We start from the raw sequence: 20,015 nt of genomic DNA, 5'->3' as shown, positions 1-20,015 counted from the left end.
AGTACCTTACTCTTCCCCTTCCCCCCCCTGACTGTGACCCACTTGTCTGTCTCCCCTGGCCCCGGTGTTACTACCTGCCTATAACTGCTTTCTATCTTCTCCTCGTTCTCCCTGACCAGACGAAGGTCATCGAGCTGCATCTCCAGTTCCCTAACGCGGTCCCTTAGGAGTTGCAGCTCGACACACCGGGTGCAGATATGACCGTCCAGGAGGCTGGTTGACTCCAGGACCTCACACATCTGACACCAAGCACAGAAAAACAGCCTCACACACATACTTCCTCCTTTCGGCAAATAATACAGGTAAACCTATCTTGCCTTATTACTGTCTAAGCCTCTTGAGCCAAAGCCCTATCATTCTGCTACATCTCACTCCACTACCTGCTGGATATGGCGGTCTTTTTTTTTTACTTTTCCCGCTCTACTGGCTGATGTCACGCGCCTGCGCAGTCTTGCCTCTCTTTTATCCCGAGTAGTAAAAATGCCTTTGCTCCGGAAATCCTCAGCCATTCACCTGCAGCCTTCTTGCTCTGAATCTTTCCTCTGTCTTCTGCTTGACCTGCTGAGAAGATCTATCTGTTTCTGGTTTTGCATTGGATTTCCAGCTTTTGCATTTTTCCACACTATCACACCTCATTCAGCCTCAGCCTGAAACTCTTCAGTAAACTCAATTGTTTACTCTTTTCCATAGATGCTGCCTAGTCTGCTGAGTTCCTCCAGCATTCTGTATGTTGCCTGGATTGCCAACATCTGCAATTTTTTTTTGGTGTTTTAGAATAACTCTGACTTGCTGTGCTGTATGTGTATTAGACGCCAAGCAGAAGTGCTCATACGAAACTACCAGAACCTGCAGAAGGGAGAATTATCAACCACTGTTTGACTAGTTTAAATGAGATCTAAATGTGCAAGGCCTTTGTTGATCCCAGCTCTTACCACATGCCTTGGGCCAAGGTCTGTAACGATTTTTTAAAATTATTATTCGGAGGTTCTCTTGAAGGTAAGTGAAATTTAGCAAGCGTTCTCAATTGATGTATACATTTATACGCTGCACCCAAGTATCAACTATCATTTTAGCCTGTGCAGTTATATTTTTAGTCAGGTAATTGGCTGTATAATGCAATGTGCTCCTGATTACTGTATAGCAACCCAACCAGCTGTGTCTTCAACAGGCCAATTTTTATTGGGTACATCCTTTGCTTACATTTCTGAAGGCAGATATAGTTTAATGAGAAATATTTTCAGGAATTAATACAGTAGAAGTGAACATTATCGAGTAGAATTACAGTAGGATTTGGTGTTATATGACATCAAATTATTAACCACAGCATGATATAAACTGATTGATAGATGTTTGTACAGCTCAGTTAATCAGTTTCACAGGCAACTTTCACTACTATCTCTGCAGACGCTGTAAGATCCTTCAGTGCAGCACGCAGTATGTTGTACATCATGAGAAATGAGGAGTCTTTCCTAAAAATGGAGCCAAGGATTGGGTTTAATTCGACAGCGAATTCCAGGGCAGAAATGGCAACAACAGCAGCACCGTAATTTAACTTCATAATTGCATCTGTGGTTATTTCCCCCAGCAGTGGTGTTTGTACTGTTGCCTTCAGCCCTTCCAGAGGTATTCCTGCTTTCTCAGCCAGTCTCTGAAGAGAAGCATCATCCAGACCCAAGCTTTTCTGGAAATGGACAATGGCGTCAATTAACACATCATTATCACTACTGAGAGAGAAGTTGGAATCTGGGACTGTTCCCAATTCCCCAGAGAGTGTTGCAAACATCCAGATATGTTTATTCAGAATCTCATGTTTCTTCTGGATGATCTTGACACTTAGATTTGGAAGCGCCAGGACAAATATCATTTTCTTTACATTCTTTAGATCACGTTCAAGTTCTTCATTTAACTGATTGAAATCAAACTTCTCCTTTTTGAAACTGGAAATCAGGAACACTTTTGGACTCAGAATCTCTGCCTCTTTCAACTTCTGCACACAGTCCCTCCGAATCTTATCTAGCTCTTCTTCTTCTTCATTAAAAGACGGATTTTCTTCCCTCATGGAATCAAGATCAACTTCAATCTTAGAGCGGACAAAATAGAATCTTTTCCCCAGCCGTTTAATCTCTCTGGCAAGTTTCATGTCATTTTCTTTGAATCGAGTAGTGGAGATGATGATAAATAAGTCATATTTTTTGAATTGCATTTCTGTGAGATATTTAGCTGCTGTGAATCGCGTAGATCCAATCCCTGGCAGGTCCCAATAGTGAACATTGAGCAGAGTGGGATGTGAGTACCCGGTTGGCTCTGTTGTTGTTTCTGTCGTCCCAGATTTAGCTGCTCTCGGATCAGTGCTCAGAAGTCCTCTCATGGCATTGATGAAGGTGGATTTTCCTGTACCTGTTTCTCCTGTCACTGCGATGTTAAGCTCTGTTTTGTTCAGCTCAGTTATTTTCTTCTTTATCAGTGGTTTAACACTTTCCACCCCAGCTGTTTCAAAATCAGACGTCAGTTTGCTCAGTTCTTCCTGTGTGAAGAATGAGGAGCTCTCAGTCTCTGCCACCTGTTCACTGAAAGAAAATATGTTCCATTAAAGTTCTCAATTGAAACAACTATTTATATTGCATGTCACATCATTCACATGTAACACTCTGGGAAAGGTTTCACTGGTAACATAATGGTCCTTCTGTAGAAGCAGTGTTTGGGTCATGGTTAAAGATAATGGGTGCAGAAGAGGAGTGGTTGTCAGAGGTTCCTATGCAGATGATGCGTTCTATCTGCAGTATCAATGGGAATAGGAATGGCTCATTTCAGACCTGAAATGCTTCAGTCATTGATAAGCCCCACCACAGTCAAAGACATAGTTTCAGCACATGCAGTTCTGAATGATTCTGCACAGTCAAATGGTTGGAGGAGATCAAGAGAGGAACAGTTTCCAAGAACATGCCCATTCTCAACATCGTGAGTGCTAAAGACATAGCTGAAGTAGTCACAAGCATGTTGTTCAATATCTAGGTCTGTGGCACTACAGAACCCGGATTCAGACACTTCAGTTCAGTCTGTGATACCAACCAATAGAAGCTGCAATACTTAAACATAAAGGCTATGGGACCATGAGACTTCCAGGATATAGTACAAAAATCATGTGCTCTATAACTAACTCTTTAAATGCAGGCATCTACCCAACAAGATGAAATATTGCTGAAGTGTGTCAAATCTAGTATGGTCAATGACCACCAAATCTGTCTACACTAAAACATCAAAGCAGTGGACCTTGCTATTGAGAAGCTCATTGGAAGGGAACACTAGCAGGGATGATAGATGAGCAATGGCTGGAGATCTTGGGAATAAATAGACCATAAGACAGGAGCTGAATTAGGCCATTCTGCCTGTCTAATCTGCTCTGCCATTTCATCACGGCTAATCTACTTCCTTCCCAACTTCATTCTCCTGCCTTCTCCCCACAACTTCCATGCCCTGACTAATAAAGAACCTATCAATCTCTGCCTCAAATACACCCAATAATATATCCACTGACACCTGTGGCAATGAAATCTACAGATTCACCACATTCTGGCTAAAGAAATTTCTCCTTATCTACATTTTAAATGAATGTCTCTCTATTCTGAGACTATGCCCTTTGGCCTAGAGCAGGGGTCGGCAACCTTTTTGCCTCTGTGGGCCAGATCGTATATTAATGAGCAGCCGGTGGGCCAGATAAATGTCATAAAAACTTGAAATATTGGAATTATCCATTTAAATACATCTAGTTATGTCTTGCCTCAAATTAATAAATAACACATACTAGAAAATCATTTGTGCTTAACCAAGGATACCAATTAGTAATCAAAGAACTCAGTTTAGTTGCAATTTATTTCAATTAGGGCATCTATTGAATCTATTAACAGAACACAAAGTATCTTTAAACATAAAATATTTAATTGATGCATTGAATGGTGGTAAATTGAGTATAATAAAAAGGAAAATTTTAACACAAACAGTTGATAAATCAATGTGAAACTTGATGCTGTTTGTTGCTTGAAAGCTTCTCAATATTGGGTGTCAGACTTGCTGATGCCAAGAGCGAGACATTATCCAGTTGGACATCAGTCAATCTTGTTCTCAAATGGTTCTTGGTGTGCTTCATTTTTGAGAATAATTGCTCACACAGATAAATGCTGCCGAAGAATGATGCCATCTTTTTTGTATGGTCCACTAAGTTAGGATACTTCCCACTTGGATGAGTATATTTTCTATAGAAATCAAGCACTGACACATCTTCAGAATGAAATTTTGATCTCAATATGTCATCACACTGCATCTCAATCAATTCCATTTGGAAAAATTTCTAATGCAGTGTCCACTTCCACTTCAAATGGAGTAGCAAACAGCTTGAACTCATTTGCATGCAAGTGAAAATCAGCAAAATGAGATGAAAACTTCTCAATTCTTGGACCATATTCACAAAAAGGCCTGGATCTTGTGCTTTACTTTTTTGAAAAGTGGGGAAATGTGCACAATTTCCATTTTGAAGCTGGTACTCCCACAATTGCAGCTTTCTTTCAAAGGCCACAATATGACCTTACATCTCATGTATCAGCTGTTTTTTTCCTTGAAGTTGTAAATTCAGGCTAATTAAATGAGATGTAATGTCCACAAGAAATGCCAAGGTTGCAAGCCAATCAGGATCACGAAAATGTGAAGCTTTCATGGAATATTGCCACCTCTTCATGCAATGCAAATACACTTTCCAGCATTCACCCTCGGCTAAGCCAGCATACATTGCAGAAATAAGCCAGGTCCCCATATTCTGCCTCTGTATCCAACAAAAACTGCTGAAATGGGCAATGATTCAATCCACGAGATAGGATCAGATTCACTGCCTTCACAACAATGTCCATAACATCCTTTAATTTCAAAGACTTGGCACATAGTGTCTCTTGATGGATAATGCAATGTATTTTAACCAGTTTCTGCGTGATTCCAAGGTTTTCCATTTGCCCTTGCAGCAATGTGATGATGCCTTTTTTCTGTCGCTACCATTGCTGGTGCCCCATCAGTTGTGATGCCAATTAGCTTCGACACATTAAGTTTCATTTCTGACATCATTTTCAACAAAGCTTCAAAAATGTCTGCTCCAGTAACCGTGTCCTTCATAGGAAGGAATTGAATAAACTCTTCAAAAATTTGAAAAGTTGCCGTCACTCCTCGCACAAACACTGCAAGTTGAGCAATGTCTCAAGTCTGTGCTCTCACCAAGTGCAATTGAAAAAAAAATGCAATTTGTTGCAGGCATCCCTTAAACAACTTAACATCTGCTGACATTTCTTCAATTCACCATGAGATTGTTGTTGCTGGCAGGCTGATAGATGCAAATAAAGATTTCTTTTCAGGACAAACAATATCTACCACTGCCAGTAGACTTCTTTGACAAACTCTCCATCTGTAAAAGGCATCATCTTTTCTGCTTTGAGACTTCATAGCTGTCACAGGTATTTCCTTAATTTTCACTGTTTTTCTTGGCAAAAAATAATGTTTGTTTTCAGAAACTAGCCTTCATTCGCTCAACTTCATCTTTCCTTGCTTGCCCAGTAAACTTGTTAAAATTTCCACTATGGCAGGTCTCGTAATGTCGCCTGATATTTGCCACCTTCTTCACAGCAACATTTTCTAGGCAAGTGAGACAAAAAGATTTCCTAGCTTGCTCGATGAGGAAGTAATCTAGTGTCCAGGAAATTTCAGCACTCAGTGTCTACCTTCCTGCGTTTTGCATTCATTGCCATTAGAAATTTTCTCTTAGATTTTATTTCGAAACGTGAGTTATTCAACAAGTATCGTAGCACATGTAAATATCTGGATACTTAGTGTGGATTTCTTGTTAAAACACAGTGATGCTGTTTCTGTTTACATATTTGAACGATCCCGTCTGAAATCCTGCACGTGCACGGAGAGTATCTGATATATATTAATAGGGTAGTCTGCCTGCCCGTCATTCCTATGTACCAGTGTTTGGTTTGGAACAAAATGGAACCTGGGGCCAGTGTAACAAGATGCCATGCATGTCCAGTGTTGTCGCGTGAAGCACTCAGAATAAGGAAAAAAACACTCACGGGCCGGATAAGCATAGTATCCCAATATTTACTCACAGGCCGCTCAAAACACCTTTGCGGTCTGGATATTGCCTGCAGGCTGTAGGTTGCTTACACCTGGCCTAGACCCTACCACCATAGGATACCTCTTCTCCAGATCTATTTTATCTAAGCCTTTCAATATTCAATTGTTTTCACTGACATCCACCCTCATTCTTCTAAATTCCAGCAAGTACTGACCAACATCCATCAATCACTCCTCATGCAATAATCATTTCCTTCTCAGAATCAATCGTGTGACCTTCTCTGAACCCTCTCCAATGTTCGCATATCCTTTCTTAAATAAGGGGCCCAAAACTGCTCACAATACACCGAGAGGCTTCACCAATGCCTCATAAAGCCTCGGTATTACATCCTTGGTTGTATATTCTTGTCCTCTCAAAATGAATACTAACATTGCATTTGCCTTCCCCACCACTGACTCAACCTTAACATAAAACACAGAATAGTACATCACAGTACGGGCCCTTCGGCCCACAATGTTGTGCCGACCCTCAAACCCTGCCTCCCATATAAGCCCCCACCATAAATTCCTCCATATACCTGTCTAGTAGTCTCTTAAACTTCACGAGTGTATCTGCCTCCACCATTGACTCAGGCAGTGCATTCCACGCACCAACCACTCTCTGAGTAAAAAACCTTCCTCTAATATCCCCCTTGAACTTCCCACCCCTTACCTTAAAGCCATGTCCTCTTGTATTGAGCAGTGGTGCCCTGGGGAAGAGGCGCTGGCTATCCACTCTATCTATTCCTCTTATTATCTTGTACACCTCTATCATGTCTCCTCTCATCCTCCTTCTCTCCAAAGAGTAAAGCCATAGCTCCCTTTATCTCTGATCATAATGCATACTCTCTAAACCAGGCAGCATTCTGGTAAATCTCCTCTGTACCCTTTCCAATGCTTCCACATCCTTCCAATAGTGAGGCGACCCGAACTGGACAGAGTACTCCAAGTGTGGCCTAACCAGAGTTTTATAGAGTTGCATCATTACATTGCGACTCTTAAACTCTATCCCTCGACTTATGAAAGCTAACACCCCATAACATTTCTTAACTACACTATCTACCTGTGAGGCAACTTTCAGGGATCTGTGGACATGTACCCCCCGATCCCTCTGCTCCTCCACACTACCAAGTATCCTGCCATTTGCTTTGTACTCTGCCTTGGAGTCTGTCCTTCCAAAGTGTACCACCTCACACTTCTCCGGGTTGAACTCCATCTGCCACTTCTCAGCCCACTTCTGCATCCTATCAATGTCTCTCTGCAATCTTTGAAAATCCTCCACACTATCTACAACACCACCAATCTTTGTGTCTTCTGCAAACTTGCCAAACCACCCTTCTACCCCCACATCCAGGTCATTAATAAAAATCACGGAGAGGTCCCAGAACAGATCTTTGTGGGACACCACTAGTCACAATCCTTCAATCTGAATGTACTCCCTCCACCACGACCCTCTGCCTTCTGCAGGCAAGCCAATTCTGAATCCACCTGGCCAAAATTCCCAGGATCCCATGCCTTCTGACTTTCTGAATAAGCCTACTATGTGGAACCTTGTCAAATGCCTTACAAAAATCCATATAGATCATATCCACTGCACTACCCTCATCTATATGCCTGGTCACCTCCTCAAAGAGCTCTATCAGGCTTGTTAGACAATATCTGCCCTTCACGAAGCCATGCTGACTGTCCCTGATCAGACCATGGTTCTCTAAATGCCCAGAGATCATATCTCTAAGAATCTTTTCCAACAGGTTTCCCACCACAGATGTAAGGCTCACTGGTCTATAATTACCTGGATTATCCCTACTACTTTTTTTGAACAAGGGGACAATATTCGCCTCCCTCCAATCCTCCGGTACCATTCCCGTGGACAACGAGGACATAAAGATCCTAGCCAGAGGCTCAGCAATCTCTTCCCTCACCCCGTGGAGCAGCCTGGGGAATATTTCATCTGACCCCAGGGACTTATCCGTCCTAATGTATTTTAACAACTCCAACACCTCCTCTCACTTAATATCAACATGCTCCAGAACATCTACCTAACTCATATTGTCCTCACCATCACCGAGTTCCCTCTCATTGGTGAATACCGAAGAGAAGTATTCATTGAGGACCTCGCTCACTTCCACAGCCTCCAGGAACGTCTTCCCACCTTTATCTCTAATCGGTCCTACCTTCACTCCTGTCATCCTTTTCTTCTTCACATAGTTCAAGAGTGCCTTGAGGTTTTCCTTTACCCTACTCGCCAAGGCCTTCTCATATCCCCTTCTTGCTCTTCCCAGCCCCTTCTTAAGCTCCTTTCTTGCTTCCCTATATTCCTCAATAGACTCATCTGATCCTTGCTTCCTAAACCTCATGTATGCTGCCTTCTTCCACCTGACTAAATTCTCCACCTCACTTGTCACCTATGGTTCCTTCACCCTACCATTCTTTATCTTCCTCACCGGGACAAATTTATCCCTAACATTCTGCAAGAGATCCCTAAACATTGACCACATGTCCATAGTACATTTCCCTGCAAAAACATCATCCCAACTCACATCCGCAAGTTCTAGCCTTATAGCCTCATAATTTGCCCTTCCCCAATTAAAGATTTTCCTGTCCTCTTTGATTCTATCCTTTTCCATGATAATGCTAAAGGCCAGGGAGCGGTGGTCACTGTCCCCCAGATGCTCACCCACTGAGAGATCTGTGAGCTGACCCGGTTTACTACCAAGTACTAGATCTAGAATGGCATTCCCCCTAGTAGGCCTGTCCACTTACTGTGACAGGAATCCATCCTGGACACACTTAACAAACTCTGCCCCATCTAAACCCTTGGAACTAATCAGGTGCCAATCAATATTGGGGAAGTTAAAGTCACCCATGATAACAACCCTGTTATTTTTGCACCTTTCCAAAATCTGCCTCCCAATCTGCTCCTCTGTATCTCTGCTGCTACCAGGGGGCTATAAAATACCCTCATCGGAATAACTGTTCCCTTCCTGTTCCTGACCTCCACCCATACTGACTCAAAAGAGGATCCTGCTACATTACCCACCCTTTCTGTAGCTGTAATAGTATCCCTGTCCAGTAATGCCACCCCTCCACTCCTTTTTCCACCCTGTCTATCCTTTTTAAAGCACTAAAATCCAGGAATATTGAGAATCCATTCCTGCACTGGTGCCAGCCAAGTCTCTGTAATGGCCACTACATCATAATTCCATGTATGTATCCAAGCTCTCAGTTCATCAGCTTTGTTCCTGATGCTTCTTGCATTGAGGTACACACACTTTAGCCCTTCTACCTTACTGTCTTTACACCATTTATTCTGCTTCTCTTTCCTCAAAGCCTCTCTACATGTTAGATCTGGCTTTACTCCATGCACTTCTTTCACCGTTCTATCGCTCTGGGTCCCATCCCCCTTGCAAATTAGTTTAAACCCTCCCGAACCATGCTAGCAAACCTACCTGCAAGGATATTGCTCCCCCTCGAGTTCAGGTGCAACCCATCCAATCTGTACAGGTCCCACCTTCCCCAGAAGAGATCCCAATGATCCAAAAATCTAAAACACTGCCCCCTGCACCAACTCCTCAGCCACGCATTCAACTGCCATCTCCTCCAATTCTTACCATCACTGTCACGTAGCACTCCTGAGAAGGTCCTTTTCTTCAGCCTTCTGCCTAATTCCCGAAACTCACACTTCAGGACCTCATCTCTCTTCCTGCTTATGTCGTTGGTCCCTACATGTATCACGACTTCTAGTTGCTTTCCCTCTCGTACCAGGATGTCGTGCACCCGGTCAGAGACATCCCGAGCCCTAGCACCCGGGAGGCAACAAACCATGCGGGTGTCCTTCTCATGTCCACAAAATCTCCTGTCTGCTCCCCTGACTATAGAGTCTCCAATGACTACAGGTCTCCTCTTCTCCGTCCCACCCTTCTGCACCACTGGGTCAGACTCAGTGACGGAGGCCCTGCCACCGTGGCTCACACCTGGTCGGTCATCCCCGCCAACAGTATCCAGGACGGTAAACTTATTATTCAGGGGAATGGCTACAGGGGTGCTCTGCACTAACTGTCTGCTCACCTTCGCTTTCCTCCCTCTGACTGTCACCCAACGACCTGCTTCCGACAGCCTAGGTGTGACTACCTCCCTGTAGCTCTTATCTATGACTGCCTCATTCTCCCTTATGAGTCGAAGGTCATCCAGCTGCTGCTCCAGATTCCTTACACGGTCTTCCAGATCGCCCAGCCTACAAATTAACCTTTAGGAAATCCTGAATGAGGGCTCCCAAATCCATTTGCATCTTGAATATTTGGATTTTCTCCACGTTTTGAAAATGACCTATACATTTATTTCTTCTACCAAAGTGCATGATCATACACTTCCTGACACTTTATTTTTATCAGTTCTTTGCACATTCTTCTTATCTGTTGAAGTACTTCTCCAGCCTCCCTGCTTCCTCAACACTACCTGTCCCTCTGCCTGCCTTCATATTTTCTTGAAACCTGCGCTTAAAACCATCAATTTCATCATCCAAGTTATTAACGTATAACGTAAAAACAAGTGGTCCCAACACAGACCCCTGCAGAATACCATTAATCGTTGGCAGCCAATTCTGAAGCCACAGGATCGGTTCATCCCAAAGAAGAAGCATTCTCAAGGGACGATGAGACAACCATGGTAACAAGGGAAGTCAGGACAGCATTAAAGCAATATAGAGGACATACAAGTAGCAAACTTTACTGGGAAGTTAGAGGGTTGGGAAGCTGATAAAAACATTAACAAGAGAAATGATATGTATGAAGGTAAGCTAGCAAATAATATAAAAGAAAAGCAAAAGCTTTCCCCACTCCCCAGATATAAATAGTAAGTGACAGTCTGCTGGTCTGCTGAAAATTGACACTGGTTAAGTAGTAATGTGGACGGAGAAATGGCAGATGAACTGAATAAGTATTTTGTAACAGTCTTCTCTATAGAAGACACCAGCAGCATACTAGAAATTCAAGAGTGTTGGGCAGAGGAAGTTATTGCTATCACTAAGGAGAAAGTGCTTGGGAAGCTGGAAAGTCTGAAGGTAGATAAGTCACCTGTTTAGATGGTCTACACCCCAGGGTTCTAAAAGAGTAGCTAAAGAGATTGTGGAAGCAATGGCAGGGATCCTTCAAGAATCACTGGTCTCTGGAATAATTCCAGAGAACTGGACAATTTCAAATTTTGCTTCACTCTTGCAGAACTTAGGGAGGCAAAAGGCCTGAAATTATGGGTCAGCTAGCTTGACTGCAGTGCTTGGCACGACATTAGTGTCCATTATTAAGGATGAGGATTCAGGGCAGTTGGGGGCACATGACAAAATAGTCAGATATTGATATGGAAATCTTGCCAACAAATCTGTTGGAATTCTTTGAGGAAGTAGCAGGCAGGAGAGTCGAAGGAAAGACAATAGTTGTTGTTTACTTAATTTTCAGAAAGTGCTGCGCCTTGGCTGGAATGAAGATAAGATTCCAAAAGGGTGTCAGCATGAATAGAAGATTGGCTGACTGGCAGGAAGCAAAGAGTGGGAACAAAGTTAACACATTTAAAATGCTGGAAGTGCTCAGCAGGTCAGGCAGTACGTATCTATGGATAGCAATAAAGAGCTGATATTTCAAACCGCGACTCATCATCCATCCTGATGAAGCATTTCACCCTGAAAAATCAGTTCTTTGTTCCTTCTTTGATGGGCTGCCAGTGACTATTGTGACAAAAAACCAAGTTATCAGAAGATTGATGCTGATGAGAGAGATAAGAGAGACAAAAGGGAGAAGCATTCAAAATGTTAATGAAAGACGAGAGAGATTAATGAAAAGGGACATAGTTCCGAGTATTGACTGACCGGTTGCTTTGAACCTGAACTGTTTGAAGTTTGATGGACAGGCGATACCCCAGCAGGGGGATAAAAAGAGCATGTTTGCTAAGGCAAGAGAGACACCACGAGATCATGAGATAACGAGACCCTGGAAGTGCGGTGTGCCACCACAAGTTGGTGAGAGTTTGGAGGTCTGGTCGAGGGACCGACCATAGATGCACAGGGTGAAAAGGTACGATCAGCGGGAACCTGGTGTGTGTGTCCGCCCTTGCCTGGGTGCCGGGTTCACCGTGGAAGAACAGTCGTATCCGGAACGGAGGGGTCACAGTCGGTGACCTCAGAAGATAGTAAAAGGGCTCGCCCGAAAGCTAACTGCGAGGAACATCAAAGGTCTGTTTGAATCAGAAATTTGCATATTCGCTCTCTCTCTCTCCAATGGCACAACAGCGATTAATGCGAACTGTACTCAGCTGAACTGAACTCTGCGTCACTTGAGACTGATCATTTTACCCTTAGACTGCGATAGAGCTTGATTGATTCCTATTATCCTAGTTCTGTGTACATGTGTGTTTTACCATTGCTAACCTGTTGCATTTATATCCTTACGATTAGAGTACTGTGTCACTTATTTCTTTAATAAAACTTTCTTAGTTCCAGTGATCCAGACTCCAACTAAGTGGTCCATTTCTGCTGGTTTGGCAACCCAGTTACAGGGTACGTAACACTATTAGCATTCCATAGAGGGTCAGTGTTCGGTCCATTATTTGTCAGGCTAAATGTCAATCATGTGAATGATGTAACTGGCTTTGTGGCCAAATTTGTGGACAATACAGAGATAGGTGGACAGGCAGATAGTGTTGAGGAAGCATGGAGTCTGCAGAAGGACTTGGACTGATTTGGGAAATGTGCAAAAAGTGGCAGATGGAATGCAGTGCAGTGAAATGTATGGCCATGTATTTTGGTGGAAGGAATAAAAGTAAATTATTTAATAAATGTGGAACAAATTTTAAATCATAGGTGCAAACAGACTTGGATGTCTTTGGGTAGAATTCCCTGAAGGTTAACTAGAAGGATGAGTCAGAGGTAAGGAAGATAAATGCAATGTTAGCAGTCATTTCAAGCGGACTAGAATATTTTAGGAAGGATGAGATGTGGAGGCTTTATAAGGCATTGTACAGCCTCACACTTGGAGTATTGTGCGCATTTTTGGTCCCCAAATCTATGAAAGGATATGCTAGTATTGCGGAGGGACCAGAGGATATTCACAATAATGTCCCAAGAAATGAGAGAGTTAATGTGAGAAATGGTTGGTAGCTCTGGGCCTGTATTCACCAGAGATCAGAAGAATGGGGTGGAGGTGGGGAATCTTACTTAAACTTGCCAAATATTCAAATACCTATTGAGAGTGGACAGGATGTTTCCAATAGTAAGAGTGTCAAATTCCAGAGATCACAGCCTCAGAATACAAGGGTGACCCTTTAGAACAGTGATGAAGAATTTCTTTAGCCAGAGCATGGTGAAACTATGGGATTGTTCAACGTTCAAAGTAAAATTTATTATCAGAGTACATACATGTCAGCACATACAACCCTGAGATTCTTTTTCTCTGGGCCTGATGGTTGAGGAGTAGTAACTGTTCTTGAACCTGGTGTTGTGATTCCTGAGGCAGCTGTACATTCTACCTGATGGCAGCAGCAATAAAAGAGCATGGCCTGGGTGGTGAGGATCTTTGTTGATGGATGCTGCTTTCCTATGGTAATATTTCATGCAGAATGTGCTCAACAGTTGGGAAAGCTTTACCTGTGATGTACTGGGCTTAATCCATTACCTTTTGTAGTACTTTCTGCTCAAAGGCATTGGTGTGCCCATACCAGGGCCTTAATGCAGACAATAGACACACATTCCACCACACATCTATAGAAGGCTGATAAGGTTTTCCATGACATGTAGAACCTGCACAAACTCATGTAGAAGCACAGGCACTGTTGGCTTTCTTTGCAATAATATTTATATGATGGGTCCCCTGAGATAGTGACAACCAGGAATTTACAGTTACTGAACCTCTCTGCCTCTGATCCTTCGATGATTACTGGCTTATGCACCTCTGGTTTCCCTCTCCTGAAGTTTACAATCAGTTCCTTGATCTTATTTACTTTAAGTTGTTGTTATTACACCACTTTTCCAAGTTTTCAATCTCCCTCCTGTGTGCAGGTTCATCAGTCCCTTTGGTACCACCCACACCAGTGGGTGTATATGGTGTATATGGTGTATATGGTGTTGAATCTGTACTTAGCCACACAGTCATAGATGTAAAGAGCAGGGGGCTAAGTGCACGTCCCTGTGGTGCTCCTATGCTGATGGAGAGTGTGGAGCTGATATTTTTTGCCCATCCGATCTAACTGGGGTCTATATGTAAAGAAATCCAGGATCCAATTACCCAAGATGTATTGAGGCCTATATTTTGGAGTTTACTGATCATTTTTGTGGGGATGATGGTGTTAAATGCAAGCTGTAATCGATAAAGAGCTTCCTGATGTATGCATCTTTGCTGTTCAAATGTACCAGGGTTGTGTGAAGAGCTAACGAGATAGCAACAGGTCTACACCAGATGCTTCAGTAAGCAAATTGGAGTGCATCCAAGTCACCATTCAGACAGGAGCTGGTATGCTTCAACCCCAGCCTCTCAAAACACTTCAATCTGGATGAAAGTGCCACTTGCACTAGTGATTTAGATTACCACGATCTTCGTGGGCACTGGTACGATTGAAGCCTACTTGAAGCTGGTGGGTTCCACATACTGCTGAAGCAAGAGGTTGAAGATATTCATGAATACACTTGCCATTTGGTTGGCGTAGATTATCAGTAATCGGCCATATACTCCATCCAGACCAGATGCGATAGATTGACACAGATGGCTATGGAGGCCATGTCGTTGGGTACATTTAAAGTAGAGGTTGAATGATTCCAGATTGCTAAGGGCATCAAGATTATGGGGAGAAAGCAAGACAATGGCATTGAGAAGAAAAATAATTCCACTATGATTGAATGGCACAGCAGATTTGATGGTGCAAATGATCTAATTCTGCTCCTATGTCTTTTGGTCTAAATGATGAGTGTGTTTGTTGCTCTTTTGCATCTACACTTATTCTGCATTTTCTTCTTCTTTCCTACAACATCACAACTTATCCATCCCACTAAGTAGACTGGACCTCAGAGCAATGCCTTCATTCCACTTAATTCCCAGCAACCTATTGTTCCTTTTATGCCTCTCTATCAACTGAGGCACCCTTTAATTCACCTTTAACCAACCTGCACATAAAAAAAATATATGTTGGTCAGCTAACATTGCAACTTGTGTTTTGAGAAATGAGAGGAAACTGCAGCAGCTCAGTAAACCACAAAGAGGATATTTCAATTTCTGCAGACAGAACAGAGTAAAGGATTGAACCGGAAATGCAGGTTGTTTCAGATAAGCTTGTTGACCTTGGCACTGAGTTGATTTAAATGCCTCATAAATGCCTTCCTTTCATTACAGGGTCAAAAGTATGATGTTTGCTGAAGAAGGACAAAAATCAATTTCATTGAAAATTAAGCTAAACCTGATCCTATCTGCAAATGACACAACAACAGATAATGAGGTGACTCCATGGTCCTTCAGATTATGTAGCTGGCTCACACATCCAGTGAACTCGGTTTGATTTTCTGTTTTCTGTGTGGAGTTTACACATTCTTTGTGATAATTTCTGTTTCCCACGGGCCACCTGCTTTCCCTTACATTCTAAAGGTCTGTTGCAGATAAATCATTTGGGTGATGAGATATCTAGGGACCTGTTGGGCTGGTGAAAGATACAGGTCCGAAGGAAATAAAAGGGTGACTGTTCTGGAGCTATGAAAAATCTCATGGCCTGAATATTCACAGGTATCTTAAGTCAACATGCGAAGTATAAATAACAAAAATATGAGAGATAGGAAGCATTCAGATATAGGATAATCAAAACAGTGGTAATACTCATTCTGCTGTAAACCAGGCTGAAAAGTCTCCAAAGAAGGAGAATCTAGCCACTCAATAACAGTATCATAGTTAATTCCTCGCCGGTCAAGTATATGACAAGACCAGAAAAAATGAAAACGGTGGCTGGAAGAGGAGTCAGCGAGGTCAAAGGCATAGTGTCCACCAGTGAGTGGCTTACCTCTTCGCACCCCAAAGACCTTCTACTGTCAGTGAGGCAGGTCATATACATGCAGGATTACCCCACTTTCTTGTAATGAATCAAGTTCCAGCAGCACTGGTACACCATATGCTACCCAAAACAGTCACATTTTTCCACTAGTACCACATAGAGGATGAAGTGAATGCCACTCACAAGATTTAAAGATACTGCCTGTTTATGCTATGCTACAATAAAATGTCCACTAGGATAATGGACCAGGGCTTTAGTATGAGATAACATTTCCTCATGTACCTTCATCTCCATCATGCATCATGCCTTCGAGGAAAGGTAGCACTGCTCTTTTAATGTCACCTGGTCTACCTTGATGAAATCATGAGCTATTCCCAAAAAATGCAGATCTTCAAGAAGGCAGGTCCCAGCCTCCTGCTCAAGGGCTGTTAGGAACATGTAATAACTGATGCTCTTGACGTTAATACCCACGTCTCAAAAACAAATAAAGGAGATGTAATCTGCCAAAGAGCCAGCGTTATCCTTGTTCTAAAGAGAAAACTGAGCACTGTACGGCTTCTGCTCTGGCAGGTTTTGTTGATGCAGGAGAGCTGGGAAGAAACAAGGTGCGTAATCTCTGACCTACCTGGAGCTTGACCCTCCCATTCCTGATGTCTGTTGGAAAGCCTGTCTAATGATGCAGTGATGACAGTGCTTTAATCGGATTCTTGGGGAGCCTTTTTGTCTTCTCTTGTGTGCTTCTCTACTTCTAGAGGAGATGACAGAGGGTTTTTTTTTTAAATGTCAGACATATCCAAGACTGAGGCAAATCACCCTTAATAAGTTAACCAACACACACACAATGCTGGTGGAATGCAGCAGGCCAGGCAGCATCTATGGGAAGAAGTACAGTTAAAGTTTCAGGTCAAGACCCTTCATCAGGACTAACAGAAAAAAGAGATAGTAAGAGATCTGAAAGTGTTGGGGGAGGTGGGGGATAGAGACCCAAAATGATAGGAGAAGACAGGTGGGGGAGGGATGAAGCCAAGAGCTGGGAAGTTGATTGGCAAAAGGGATACAAGGCTGGAGAAGGGGGAGTATCATAGGACAGCAGGCCTTGGAAGAAAGAAAGGGGGAGGGGAGCACCAGAGGAAGATGGAGAACAGGCAAGGAGTTATTGAGAGAGGGAAAGAGAGAAACAAATAAAATAAAAATTAGGAATGGGATAAGAAGGGGAGGAGGGGCATCAACAGAAGTTAGGGAAATCAAACAATCCCTTCATAAATGTTGGTTTCATGCAAGCAACTTGAAAATATGCAACAGCATTGACTCAGCTTGCCTTAGTCAACCTGAAGAAAGATTGAGGGCAGTTGTGCTTCCAAGGAAGAAGGACCTATCATGAAGGTCTGGAAACAGAGAACTGAAGGTGAATAGAAATGGCCAAAATTGTCTTTTGGATTCTCAAACATCATCATAAATCAGTCATCACCTTGAAGTGAAGTGACAGAAACCCCTGTGCTGCAAAGTGCCACCTTACTATCTGAGTGGAAGCACCATGGAAAACGCTTTGGGGAAAAATAGCATTTTGTACTCAAACTCCCATCAATTCACAGAAAAATGTTATTCCTCTCGAAAGCGGATGTCTGTGAAAAACCAATTAAATTAAAATTAAAAGCTGATTTATTGAATTTCTATCCTGACTTTACAGATAATAAAATACTAAACACATGTTAAAATACTAAACTAAGTCAAGAAGATGTGATTTTTCAGTGCTAAAGCGTTGATAAGTGAGAATATAATGAGACAATGTTGCACCGTAGAGAGATTTCTAACTGGCTGATTCACCGTCCGGTCTGGAGCAGCCACTGCACAAAGTCAACATTAACTGCAGAAGAGCCAGCTTCATCATGGGCACAAGCTTCCCCAGCATGCAGAACATCTTCAAGGAGCGTCGTCTCAAAAGAGCGGTGTCCATCATTAAGGACCCCCAATACCCAGGACATGCCCTCTTCTCATTGCTACCATCAGGAAGGAGCTACAAGAACCTGGAGGCACAAACTCAACGAATTCTATGCTTGGCGATTCCATTGCTTAACCGGATAGTAGCCATCGTTACTAGAATCAGAGAGGCAGGGGCATTGTGTTTTAGCTCTCAGCTATCCTTTGCGGGATTACCAATCACCACCTCCCCCGATTTGAGTCTCTCCCCATCTATTCAATGAGCTTTTTTCCACAACAAACCCATGTCTCTGTTTTACACGTCTCCGTTTTGTGAAAAAACGGCTTCACACTTTGCACTTTGGCGTTCTCCTCGAATATATTTTCTCTTAAATAACATCTTAAGCACCAACGTCGCACTTGAAATGTCAGCAACGATCTGCTAGATGGCTCCTACAGCTTCCGTGGCCACTGTCCTCGGAAAGACCCAGCCAGCCACTGTGAACTATGTCTATCTCTGCAAAGGCACCTAGTCCGTATGGAAACTTGAGACGACCCCGCAAATGCCCGGGCCCCCACACCTCCACAATGTCCGCGGGTCAGGAGGATTTTGTTAGTCTCGCTGTACCTTGTGTTAAGCGGCCGTGTGGTGACATCTCATTCAGAGCTGGGAATAGTCAGACCGGCTGGAAAAGTGATCTAAACCTAAACTGGAACTTGCTGTTTCCCTCACTTGTCTTCTGGGCTGTTTGCAATAAGCCGCTGTCTTGTTTGCAACACCCTGGGTCATTCTGAATCGTGATTTGCTTCAGACAGCTCCCGCTTCCTGGAAAACACCCTTTATTTATTCACTTCAGCTTCACCCGAAAACCCGCAGGTCCCCGATGTAAAATCTCTACATGCTAATAAAAGGGATAGAAAATAGGACAAAAGTAACACCTGTACAGGAGTTCTCTCAAATTGATCTCGATCTAATAAGATTAAAATCCTTTAATAGTAATAAATTGGATGACAAACTGTCTCTACCTGCACTGGAACTTCGATCAAGGAGGCTCCGTCAGTGAATGTCCGCTTTGATCGCCACTCCGTTGCGATTTGAAGATTCTGTGCTTCCTCTCTCATTTACACTGTGCATCTCTCACGGATGGCACAGATTGGCGTGTGTTATCCAATAAGAAATAAAGATATACATGAGATCACTTGTTGCCGGGTAACTTTAATCTTTTCATTTTGCTGGTTCAGTGTGTGAGTAGTACATTCAGATATTGTGTACCTACAGAACGGTCCTTTTTAAATGCCTGCAAATTACTCTTTCACGAATGCCAATAAATTTACACATCCAGCTACGTTTCGGATGATTTGACTCTAGTTCAGTTGGATAGGCAACATGAGGAGCTAGAATAGCAAGCGAGAGTCTTCTATAAATATAAAATAAACATAGAAACATAGAAACATAGAAAATAGGTGCAGGAGTAGGCCCTTCGGCCCTTCGAGCCTGCACCGCCATTTATTATGATCATGGCTGATCATCCAACTCAGAAGCCCGCCCCAGCCTTCCCTCCATTCCCCCTGACCCCCGTAGCCACAAGGGCCATATCTAACTCCCTCTTAAATATAGCTAATGAACTGGCCTCAACAGTTTCCTGTGGCAGAGAATTCCACAGATTCACCACTCTCTGTGTGAAGAAGTTTTTCCTAATCTCGGTCCTAAAAGGCTTCCCCTCTATCCTCAAACTGTGGCCCCTCGTTCTGGACATCCCCAACATCGGGAACAACCTTCCTGCATCTAGCCTGTCCAATCCCTTTAGGATCTTATACGTTTCAATCAGATCCCCCCTCAATCTTCTAAATTCCAACGAGTACAAGCCCAGTTCATCCAGTCTTTCTTCATATGAAAGTCCTGCCATCCCAGGAATCAATCTGGTGAACCTTCTTTG

General features: G+C 43.0%; 1 protein-coding gene across 2 annotated transcripts; it reads right to left on the bottom strand.

Moving 5' to 3' along the window:
* Positions 1–1,162: 1,162 nt before the first annotated feature.
* On the bottom strand, positions 1,163–19,194 carry LOC134353308 (interferon-gamma-inducible GTPase 10-like). 2 transcript variants are annotated; one of them, XM_063061343.1, is made up of 3 exons: positions 19,105–19,194; positions 16,787–16,909; positions 1,163–2,567 (listed from the first exon to the last, which is right to left on the bottom strand). In XM_063061343.1, the coding sequence occupies exons 2-3, from the start codon at positions 16,804–16,806 to the stop codon at positions 1,364–1,366; spliced, it is 1,224 nt and encodes a 407-aa protein (XP_062917413.1). In that variant the 5' UTR covers positions 16,807–16,909; positions 19,105–19,194; the 3' UTR covers positions 1,163–1,363. The 2 variants fall into 2 exon arrangements, with proteins under 2 accessions (XP_062917413.1, XP_062917414.1); XM_063061344.1 differs by lacking the exon at positions 19,105–19,194 and adding an exon at positions 18,707–18,979.
* Between the last annotated feature and the right edge of the window lie 821 nt (positions 19,195–20,015).

This window comes from Mobula hypostoma, chromosome 10 (assembly GCF_963921235.1).
Source record: "Mobula hypostoma chromosome 10, sMobHyp1.1, whole genome shotgun sequence".
NCBI lineage: Eukaryota > Metazoa > Chordata > Chondrichthyes > Myliobatiformes > Myliobatidae > Mobula > Mobula hypostoma.
Note: the sequence above shows the minus strand (reverse complement) of the source record. Positions and strands in the feature narration are given on the sequence as shown.

Bases quoted from the DNA above. Each gene is read 5' to 3' on its own strand.
- LOC134353308 (XM_063061343.1), bottom strand. From the start codon at position 16,806: ATGGGAGGGTCAAGCTCCAG. The intron at 2,568-16,786 runs GTAGGTCAGAGA...ATTTTCTTTCAG, and splicing joins ATGGGAGGGTCAAGCTCCAG to TGAACAGGTGGCAGAGACTG.